The sequence below is a fragment of the Oncorhynchus tshawytscha genome, linkage group LG16 (genome assembly GCF_018296145.1).
Source record: "Oncorhynchus tshawytscha isolate Ot180627B linkage group LG16, Otsh_v2.0, whole genome shotgun sequence".
Lineage (NCBI taxonomy): Eukaryota > Metazoa > Chordata > Actinopteri > Salmoniformes > Salmonidae > Oncorhynchus > Oncorhynchus tshawytscha.
The window spans coordinates 81,226,156-81,238,055 of NC_056444.1; the positions used below are offsets into that span (position 1 = coordinate 81,226,156).

The 11,900-nt window shown below is 40.0% G+C and overlaps 1 protein-coding gene across 2 annotated transcripts; it reads right to left on the reverse strand.

The window, feature by feature from the left end:
- Positions 1–348: 348 nt before the first annotated feature.
- alx3 (ALX homeobox 3) lies at positions 349–9,118 on the reverse strand. 2 transcript variants are annotated; one of them, XM_042298612.1, is made up of 4 exons: positions 8,610–9,118; positions 1,835–2,112; positions 1,506–1,568; positions 349–927 (listed from the first exon to the last, which is right to left on the reverse strand). In XM_042298612.1, the coding sequence occupies exons 1-4, from the start codon at positions 8,971–8,973 to the stop codon at positions 577–579; spliced, it is 1,056 nt and encodes a 351-aa protein (XP_042154546.1). In that variant the 5' UTR covers positions 8,974–9,118; the 3' UTR covers positions 349–576. The 2 variants fall into 2 exon arrangements, with proteins under 2 accessions (XP_042154546.1, XP_042154545.1); XM_042298611.1 differs by having other exon boundaries at positions 1,461–1,568; positions 8,610–9,116.
- Positions 9,119–11,900: the final 2,782 nt, after the last annotated feature.

The following is an 11,900-nucleotide window of genomic DNA, read 5'->3' on the forward strand; positions in this document are numbered from 1 at the left end:
TATTTTAAATCAATCAACATTTTTACAAACTGGGGACATTTTGTTAGTTCCCACAAGGTCAAATGCTATTTCTAGGTGGTTTCCGGTCAAGGTTTGAGCCAATCAGTGTTAGGGTTAGAATTTGGTTTAGCGTTAGGAGCGAGGGTTAGTTTTCGGGTTGGGAGCTAGTATTTGACCAGGGTTAGGAGCTAGTTTTCGACCAGGGTTTGGAGCTAGGGTTAGTTTGGGGTTACGGTTAGGTTTTGGGGTTAAGGTAAGGGTTAGGTTTAGGGTTAGGGAAAATAGGATTCTGAATGGGACTGAATTATGTGTCCCCACAAGGTTAATTATACGTGTGTGTGTGTGTGTGTGTGTGTGTGTGTGTGTGTGTGTGTGTGTGTGTGTGTGTGTGTGTGTGTGTGTGTGCATGCGTGTAGAGTTTTGACTTCTGCTGTCATTTCAACATGCAGGAACACAAATACATGTGGCCATAACTATCCTTTGGGTTGCTAGTATACAAGATTGAGTTTGAATGTGTGTGTGAATGCATTAGCTCAGTCAATACATAGTAGGGATCTGACCCTGACACTGTGGTGGTCATGTAGGCCTGGATAGAAGACTCCCAGGGTCCTTAGCCTTCATCCGCATGGCCAACAGACTGGATGACTTATACTCTGTCTCGGGCCCCGGCTCAAAGGAGTGGCCCCCAAGGGCCCCAGGGAAGCTGTGGAGGGAGTAGAGGCCGTTGATGCCAGGGTGGTGTTGGGGGTGATGGTGAGGGTGGTGTGGGTGGCTGGAAGACGGGGGCATGCCCATAAAGCCCACAGAGGGGAGGTTGCTGTGGGGATGGGGGTAAGGGCTCATACAGGAGGAAGACATGGTGTCAGGGCCCAAGACACAGCCCCCGCCGGACCCCCCTCCTGCACCTGGCCACAGGTTGCTCTGCATCTACAAAGGAAGAGAGCAGTCTGATTAGAGACCAATGACGACGCTCCACTGATAGGCTGCATAAAGGTAATTCCCATCATGCTTTTTGAAATTCAATGTATGGGTCTATATCATTATTGATTGGTTTAAAGGATTCTAATTAGTCTGTGATACTAATGATAGAAGGGTTATAGCTAGTGACCTATGATCTATGTGTCAGGGTGTATGTTATCTAGTACCTATTGGAGGGAGGCAGGAGGGAGATATCGTATGTCGTGACCAAAGATCTATGTGTCAGGGTGTATGTTATCTAGTACCTATTGGAGGGAGGCAGGAGGGAGATATCGTATGTCGTGACCAAAGATCTATGTGTCAGGGTGTATGTTATCTAGTACCTATTGGAGGGAGGCAGGAGGGAGATATCGAGATCTATGTGTCAGGGTGTATGTTATCTAGTGACAGGAGGGAGATATCGTATGTCGTGACCAAAGATCTATGTGTCAGGGTGTATGTTATCTAGTACCTATTGGAGGGATCTATGTGTTAGGGTGTACCTGGTACGTAGAGATATCATACGTAGCAGCAAAGTGGTTTCGCACCTCCTGGATCTTCCCATAGCGTTCCCTCTTCCTCCACTTGGCCCGGCGGTTCTGGAACCACACCTGACGAATCAAGAGAGAGACTAAGGGAGAGATTGGAGAGATGATTTTTCTCTACCATTATATAGGATCCCTGCCTTGCCATGTTCCTACCTGCCTGAACGAATTTGGCTTCAATTTGTTACAATAGAACATAGAAATAGGCCCTGGGATATTGATTCATCTGGGAGGGTGACAAATATCTAATACTATTGCAAACTCTGTTAGCTACTGTAGCAGCATGAGTAGAGGGGACTTTGTATTTTCTGTGTAGAGTGGCATTATTCTACCTGTACACGGGCCTCTGTGAGTTCGGTCCTGAGGGCCAGCTGTTCCCGGGCGTAAACGTCAGGGTAGTGAGTCTTCTGAAACACTTTCTCCAGCTCCTCCAACTGGAAGGTACTGAACGTGGTACGGTTACGACGTTTCTTGTTCTTGCCCGATAGGTCGATTGAGTCTGCTATGGAGTCCCCTGGTTGGAGACCGTTGGTTGGCTCCTTCAGCTTGATGCAGCAGTCTGAGCCAATCACGGGATAGCCCATGGGCTTGGGACCCGCCTTCTCTCTGGCTGAGGGAGGAGCATACAGGGAGGGAAAGAGAGAATGGTGGTTACATGTTCAAAACAAAGTGTGAGTGTGTGTGTGTGTGTGTGTGTGTGTGTGTGTGTGTGTGTGTGTGTGTGTGTGTGTGTGTGTGTGTGTGTGTGTGTGTGTGTGTGTGTGTGTGTTTGTGTGTGTGTGTTTGTGTGCGTGTGTGCGTGTGTGTGCATGTGTGTGTGTGTGTGTGCGCGCGCAAAGTACATTTCTGTGTTTAAGCAAGGCTCAGATGTCTACCCGTGGTAATGTTGCCACACAGAGATGCTCAGATTACACCGCCAACCTAAGGCTGACTAGGGGTGGTTCATTAATGTCCACTGGCAGCAAACGCAATATTCTCCATAATAATAAACTGAATTCATTAACTTCCACTGTAAGAGGCAGCAACGTAACATTCTCGAAAATAATAAACAGGATGCAGCCACGCAGGCTTGTCTTTTCTCCGGTAGATACGACTAAGATCTGAACGAGAACCTTCCCATGTTGTCTCAGGGGTCTCCCAGCTCCTCCTCCCCCAATACGAGGTATGAAGGCCTGATGAGAAACGTCGACATGAGAGGTAACTGTAGTATTTTGTTAAAACACGAAAGTGATCTGCTTGTGGTATCGTTTTACTACATGAACAAATGAGATCGTGTTGGAAATCAACTTTAGTCAGAAATAAATGATGGTTTAGTCAGATTTGACCAGACACAACATTCCAGCCTACTGCAACACAGTTTGTTTTGATCCGCTGTCAACACCCTTCCTTAAATGAAGGTCTTGAATCACTGAGCAGAAAACAAACTCTGATGTGTGTATTAAACCATTTAGGAAGTTAGAAATTCCACCCCATTTGACCCATATTTGAGAGAAAGTACGATTGTGTGTATAAAATAACAAACCAATGAAATGGCAAATCTACACTGAGTCTACAAAACATGATCAACACTTGCTCTTTCCATGACATAGACCGACCAGGTGAATTCAGGTGAAAGCTATGATCCCTTATTGATGTCACTTGTTGAATCCACTCCAGTGTAGATGAAGAGAAGAGACAGGTTAAAGAATGATTTTTAAGCCTTGAGACAAATGAGAGATGGATTGTGTATGTGTGCCATTCAGAAGGTGAATGGGCACGACAAAAGTTTTAAGTGCCTTTGAACAGGGTATGGTAGTAGGTGTCAGGCGCACCGGTTTGTGTCTAGAATTGCAACGCTGCTGGGTTTTTCACGCTCAACAGTTTCCCATTTGTATCAAGAATGGTCCACCACCCAAAGGACATCCAACCAACTTCACACTGTGGGAAGCAATGGAGTCAACATGGACCAGCATCTCTGTGGAACGCTTTCGACACATCGAGTCCATGATGAGTGGATGACTGGACTGTACCATAATGTTTTACTCTGGGTGTGTTTGGATGACTGGACTGTACCATAATGTTTTACTCTGGGTGTGTTTGGATGACTGGACTGTACCATAATGTTTTACTCTGGGTGTGTTTGGATGACTGGACTGTACCATAATGTTTTACTCTGGGTGTGTTTGGATGACTGGACTGTACCATAATGTTTTACTCTGGGTGTGTTTGGATGACTGGACTGTACCATAATGTTTTACTCTGGGTGTGTTTGGATGACTGGACTGTGGACTGTACCATAATGTTTTACTCTGGGTGTGTTTGGATGACTGGACTGTACCATAATGTTTTACTCTGGGTGTGTTTGGATGACTGGACTGTACCATAATGTTTTACTCTGGGTGTGTTTGGATGACTGGACTGTACCATAATGTTTTACTCTGGGTGTGTTTGGATGACTGGACTGTACCATAATGTTTTACTCTGGGTGTGTTTGGATGACTGGACTGTACCATAATATTTTACTCTGGGTGTGTTTGGATGACTGGACTGTACCATAATGTTTTACTCTGGGTGTGTTTGGATGACTGGACTGTACCATAATGTTTTACTCTGGGTGTGTTTGGTTGACTGGACTGTACCATAATGTTTTACTCTGGGTGTGTTTGGATGACTGGACTGTACCATAATGTTTTACTCTGGGTGTGTTTGGATGACTGGACTGTACCATAATGTTTTACTCTGGGTGTGTTTGGATGACTGGACTGTACCATAATGTTTTACTCTGGGTGTGTTTGGATGACTGGACTGTACCATAATGTTTTACTCTGGGTGTGTTTGGATGACTGGACTGTACCATAATGTTTTACTCTGGGTGTGTTTGGATGACTGGACTGTACCATAATGTTTTACTCTGGGTGTGTTTGGATGACTGGACTGTAGATAGATTTATGGATGTTATTGTTCATGTTAATTGTCCCTCACAATGAAAACAGGGAGGGGACTGTGGATCTGTCTCCGTCCGTTAGTACGTTGCTACATTACAGTAATAGTTATTAAGTGAAATCTGTTAGTCACACGCGCGGGGGGGTTGGGGGCAGCATCATTCGTGGGGATGACATGTTTACTGTTGCCTTGTTACAGTATGTCTAACTCTGTGGTCCCAGAAGAGAATCACTCTCCTTCAGTATCTGCACTCTCCCTATGTCCTAAAGTTATATACATGTCCTAAAGCCTCACACAGGGACCATTTGAGAGCAGTCATTTAACATCAACCTAATTCAATTTCTGTCCCAAAACAGAGGGCTTTTCTTTCACCGTAACACAACATTCCTGTCCTGCGTCTACAAAATGGAAACCCTTTACCCAATGTAGTGCACTACTGTTGACCGGGACCCTTAGGACTCTGGTCAAATGTAGTGCACTATATAGGGAATAGGGACCCTTAGAACTCTGGTCAAAAGTAGTGCACTATATAGGGAAAAGGATACCATTTTGGATGTAACCCCCTGATGTCTATTTAGATCCAACCACACATTATAATTCATCATGCCAAGAGATTGGAAAGAGGTTATTAAGATTTTACAATCTAAGAATAAGTATTCAAAAAGAGGTCAAACATTCTGTAGTGTAGCTTTTACCAGTGGTGTAAAGTATTTAAGTAAAAATACTTGAAAGTACTACTTAAGTAGTTTTTTGGGGGTACCTGTACTTTACTTTACTATTTATATTTTTTGACAACTATTTAATTTACTTCCTTACATTCCTAAAAAAAAAAGTCCATACATTTTCCCTGACACCTTAAAGTACTTCGTACATGTTTAATGCTTAGCGGGACAGGAAAATGGTCCAATTCACGCACTAATCAAGAAAACATCCCTGGTCATCTACTGCCTCTTATCGAGTGGACTCACGAAAACACAAATCCTTATTTATAAATGTTGTCTGAGTGTTGGAGCATTCCCCTGGCTAGCCATACATAAAAAATAAAAAAAATTAAGTGTGGCGTCTGGTTTGCTTAATATAAGGAATTTGAAATTATTTTTTACTTTTGATACTTAAGTATATTTTGGCAATTTCATTTACATTTTGATACTCAAGTATATTTAAAACCAAATACTGTTAGACGTTTAATTCAAGTAGTATTTTACTGGGTGACTTTCACTTTTACTTGATTCATTTTCTATGAAGGAATCTTGACTTTTACTCAAGTATAACAAAAAAAAAAGAAATATTCCACCGCTGGCTTTTACCAAGAGCCCACATCCTCTCTCCCTATGGTCCAGTGTAATTGGAGATGCACAGTATGTGAAATGCATTACAAAACTGTGCAGTCGAGATAAAGTCCAAATGGACCAATGTGAGTATATACTGACGTCACGTGGAAATTTCAGCTGTTCTCTCCCTGGCCTCTTGTTCTGTGAAATGAAAAATGTAAAATTTCGGGAGCATTGGATTGGGTTGGACAGTATTTTATAATGGACTTCTTATGCAGATTAGATCATGAGATTGAAGTCTTGAAGCGTTAGTAACAAGTTTTGCATTTTTGTAATTGTACTTTTACAAATGTAAAATGTTTTCTTTTGAATCATTTTGCATTTGTAAATTATTATTTTTTGACTGTGAAGGGTCAAGAAGTGTCAACATGCATGAGATCTCAGGTTAGGAATACCTGATCAATTGATCACCCCCCTATCTCAATATATCTATTTCTTTCTATAACATTTTTATGCTATGTGGTATACCATCCCACTGCTATACCATCCTTAAACCCTAACCCTCCCCCCTCCCAAGCACCGATAGACAAAACAGGAAGACTAGTCTGCCTTTGAAGGTGTGTGAGTCTGACTGTGCCCCAGAATGTTGGACAGCAAGCAATTGTCATGTGGACCACATCTCCACTCAAATCTGACCCAGAAAACCAACACTCAGGTTAAACTGCTTTAGAGTTCACAGACTGACAACAAATGGATTTCTCTTGTCCCAAAAAAAGTATTCTAATCATACCAATATTTGGGGGTCTCAGGAACCGCAGTATTATATAGTCAACAACCCCTATTTTGAAAATTTGAATAAACTCTTTAATTTAGGTGTTTTTAATTTTTTTAAAACTTTGTGTGCATGCGTGTGCGTGCGTGCTCGGCGTGCATACGCACTAGTGTGTGCGTTCCTGTGTGTGTATACACGCCTGCGTATGGGTCAAGTGAGTGTGCGTGGGTGGGTTGTGTTTGCTAATATCTGAAGAATCTAAGAAAATAAATCATTCAAGACCAGTCAAAGCCTATGGAAATAGAATATCATCCAGTCAATTTGACATCAGACCTGTTATCTAGATTTCAGATAAAGATAAACTGTCTGAGATGGAGGTTCTCTGCTCCATCATATGGCTGTCTTTGGCAACAACATGAATCAGACTGATATGAATGTTATTCTGAACACATACATCACTAAGTCCTTATCAGGACTCACATGCCTTCATTGGCAACTTTAGAGGATGGATTTCAAAACTGCAATAAATAATACTGAAGAACCATGTCATATCCTAAGACTTGAGTTCATGGGATATTAAACAAGTTTAATCAAGTGTTTCAAACTTGAACTGCTGTATTGTTGCATGCTTCAAGACAAAGCTTTTTTTGTTGTTGTTGATCAAATCTCACATTACATTATCAAAACATCTGAGTTGGCCAAAGTTTTATCTCATTTGCATTTTCAATTTTTATATCTTTAAGTTAATCTAGTTCTAATTTTGAATTCAATGGTATTAATGAATTGAATATATTTTACAATTATTTTGAGAATGTTCTAATGTGGTTAAATGTGATGATATTGAAAAAGAAAATGTAATCTGAAAAGTTTGACGTAAACAACAAAATGACACGGAGTCCAATTTTGCATAAAGGACATCTTGAGAATCTAATTTGGATATGTGCAACTTTACTTAGCTATTCAGAAACAAAAACAGAACTTTCAGATAAGAAACATGATCAATTTCAAATAAACTTTAGCTGTATTATTATTATTATTTAAATTTATGAATGTATTTTGTGAAGGCTGCACGGGATTGATGTGTTTATACCGCACGGGTGGAAGCTTCCTGCATGGACGCCGTAATCACGCACCTAGACGGCTCAGTCACTTTCTGACCTTTGGCCCGCTCGCACTTTACATCAAAACTAATTGTGACTACCAGTGTCAAGTGCAGATAAAACCCGATGACATATTTATCACCAGTGATGTGCGTCCACTTTTACCAAGTGATTTTTACATTGTGATAGCCTACATTTGGTGACAAAACTAAGGTAGCCTAAAGGCTAAAATACGTTTTTAGATATATTTGCACATTCATTTTAGTAGGCCTAGACAATTACGCGGGCTATATAATTTTGTAGTCGTCTAGGCATATAACATGCCATGGCCCTATATATGTGTTTCAACATTTTATTAACATTTTATAGGCAACATTGGGGAAATTATGTGCACCAAAAAAAGAATTAAGTTCTGAAAAAGAGCTCGCAAGGAACAAAATATAGGCCTAATTCAATATGTTAGCCCTAGTATTATCATGTGTGGACTAAGTAAGCCGTAGCAGCATTCAGATCTATACTACAAAGTAATTCCGTTTTGGGGGGAGATTTCTTTGATCCGGGCCTGCTGTGGAACACTTTGGAACACTATCATAATTTATTCAAACAAGCTGAATAGTAATACAATTGTAGGTGAACAATTAAAATCAGACATTTAGTGAAAATGAATTACGATCATTGGAGACGTTTTTGTCCGAGGCCTTGAAAAATGTGTGTGCAGCGCCAAAGAAACTCTGAAAATATAATTATCCGGGTCACCACACTATAAAGTCAAACTTGAAACAATTTGAGGTAGCTGGCTACAGAAATGTTGATCTCCATTATCTTTATCGCGATGGATTTTGCCAATGTTTGATAAGTCAAACGGTTTCCACAGGCAATAGACTCATGACATTATTCAGTTAGGCCTATATTATTTTGGTAAATAGCCTACGTTATAATAATATTAATAATAATAACGATTATTAGGATAATTATTACTATTTTCGTAGCCTCACACACTGATGGCCGTGATTTCGATTATTTTAATAAAAACTCCACTTACCCTCCGAGTAATTGTCATAAAACGAGCCCTTCCCGCTTACTGATAAAACCTTTTGGTCCTGATTAATATTTTCCATGTATTTGCTGTGTTTGTTGGGCAAGGCGCGAGGATTCGTGGAGGCTGCCCCGTGCGTAAAGTCCGCGGGCGCGCCGTCGTTAAACCGTCCCATGGAGCTTGAGCTGTAGAAGTCACCCTGATCCCGGAGACTCAGACGGTGAGCGAGAGGAAGATGTGTACTTTTCTGTAGTTCATCGCAGGGAAGGAACGAACCTCCAGAACTATTCTGATCCAAACCGGGAGAGCTATTCAATGTTGTCCGGTTTGGCTGCGAAGAAAAAGATAAACAACTGTCCGCCTCCATCATGAGGTCAGTCCGGGATGCACTTTAACGACTCTACTCTGGTCCCGGTTACAGTGAAAGCAAGGTTTCTGTGCGAGCGCGAGTTTTTTCTTACTCTTTTCTTCGTTTCAAGTGGGTGGGATTTAGGAGATCATGAACAAAGACCCGTGAAACAGGGAGGACCAAGCGGGACAGTGGGCTGATATGATCCGCCAAGAATTCAATCACGTGTGATTCCTGTCGCTACAATTAACCATTTAAATCCTCTTTCATTTTGTTACAAAAACAAGCAGATGACTAATTCGGGCAGGGATATAGAGAGCATTTTACGCAAGGCACATTAAACAAACATGAAGGCGTTTTGTTATGTTCAGTGCCAAATGGCCAAATGCGCCCGAGGAAATGTATTGGTGCCCTCATTTTTTTCACTTTGTTTTACAGATTATATTATTTTTGACCCAACTGGCCGGATTAATGTCAATGTAACAGTAAATCTTTGTGATTAAATTCAGGGAATGTGGGGGATATCTATGGATATCTTGTATTATATTGCATCATAATCTGTTGGCTACAATTCATGCACAACGTTGAATTTCAAGCTCTTTTTGAAGTTCTTTCTCAAATGCATTCTACTTGAAATGTTAGAATACGCATCATTTCAGTAGAACACTGCCGATACATATTAAAAACATTAGTGGGCCATCTGTTAGGCATTTTTTCTTAAATGTTGTTGGCTACATTTTGAATATCCACAACGAAACTCAACTAAGGCATTTTGGTTGAAGATGAATATCACCTAAAATCTACTGAATAGACGAGATATCTTAGTCTTAGTTACGCTAGCTTTTATTTTCTCCTATCGATTAGACTTCATAGATCCTTTCAAGCAATAGCAACAGAGTTTGTCATTATACTGCTGGACCGGCTGCCTTGAATAATGCATTTAACACCAGGAAAACGGGTAAGGAAATATATATATTTTTTGCCACTGCCATATCCCAACAGCCTTTGGAAAGTCTGGACGGGGAGAATGTTTTGGCCATCTACAACCTCTGCTTGTTGGATCGTCTTGGCGGGAAGACAGTGTGACATTTATTATCTGTTTACTACGAGCTTTAGTTTGGTAATGGTATTAATGTGTGTGTGTGTGTGTGTGTGGGGGGTAATGTTATCATTGACAGACTGTCATATTCGATATGGATATGTCTTGCTTTCTTGTGGCATTTGCTTGTTTCCATTTATTTTCAAAATATCTTATTTTCCAATTCTTGAGACAGTCTTGAGTTAAAAACAAACAACAACTAAATAAAATGGCGTGAAATCAAATAGAGCAGAAGGACAAGTTATGCAATTACTCCGTTGCATTTAATAATTCCAACAAAAAAAAAAACGTCGAAACAAACAAGCAGTTGATTATTTCAGAGGTCAGAGGTCAATAGAAACTGACAACTGAAGATATTCAGAATAACCACGTACAATATCGAATGAAATTAACCAGGGCCTCGTTTCCCACAGCCTTTTTTTTGTAGCATTATGATCGTTAGAACCGTATAACTTCAGCACGAAGTTGAAAACAAATACAAAGTTGCCCAAGTATTTGCAATTGTTACTAACAAATGAAGGATAAAAAATGATTCAACTGAAAACCGAGACGACTGTAATTAAAATAGACATGTAGGCTACATGCGCTTATATAGCCTATTTCAATCCTATTGAAATCAATGTCATGTTCAATCAATTGAGTTTTATTTTTTGACTAAGCTACAGTCTGTATTTTTTTGCCTCAATGTGTTTCATGACGTGTGACAAGATGACAACAATAATGTGGCCAATCTGTGATTTTAGTGTATTAGTATTGGTTAAGCATAATACGCCGCCTCAATAGCCTATCTGCAGCCATAGATGGTAATATCTCTCTAGGAGCTGATCCGTCGTCAGAATTGTGGAATAATTCCAATGTTATTAAGGTAAGATTTGAATAGAGTTAGCGAACTTCTCTCTTCGTGCTTGTTTGGAAAACTTAAAAAGTTGACTAGAAATATAACAATGCATCTGGTACGATCATCGCAATGCTTCAGTTAGAGCTCAACTGGGAAACGATACATTAGAAAACACCTACACATTTTATACATGTCAATGGAACATTATCAGAAATGTAAAATAAAAATTGTTTTTTATTAATTAGGCGTACTGAAGTTAATCCTTTGCAGATGATACAGTATCAAAAGCAAAATATCGCGAATCGCCAGCCACAAAAGGCTGAACAGGTAGAGGTCGTATAGTACCAACATAAAAAATAACGACATTTAATAAAAAAATAAAAAAGGAAGGTTCGTTAAATAGTTGTCGGATCAGTAGGCCTAAATAGTCTACTTCATAATAAACAAATAAAAGCGTTTTTTGGGCCTATTTTCGAGGCTAAATATGGGCATCGCCATTACCTTAAAACATTAATGAATTGGAGTGTAAAATTACCGAAGTTGTGATTTCACAGAAAATAAATCAGATTGCAAGGGAATTATTATTTTTTCTCAGGGAATCTAGGCCTACAACCTTTTGAGTTCCATTTGAAATGAACAGAAAAGGTTAACCAATTTAAGACACTGTAAAACTTCAATGCTTCCCAGTTGGCTTTTAAATGAACTTTTCACTACTCAGAAGTATATTTCCAGGTGAATAGAATGAACCTCAAATAACGTCAGCTTCTAGTAAATAGTGCTCGGAACTTGAGGTTTTGACAACAACGTTAAAGTTATCGGAAATACTGAAAACATTACTACTTTACTGTGACTAACATAATGTGACTATAAAAATAGAACTTTAAGCACTCTCATTAAATTCAAACGTTTTATGGCGGGCAGTCCTGGGTCAACCTATTATTTATTTTTCCTCAAATAAATAGCTACAGAATAGGCTAAATAAAGTTGTCGCATGAGCAAACAAGACAGAAA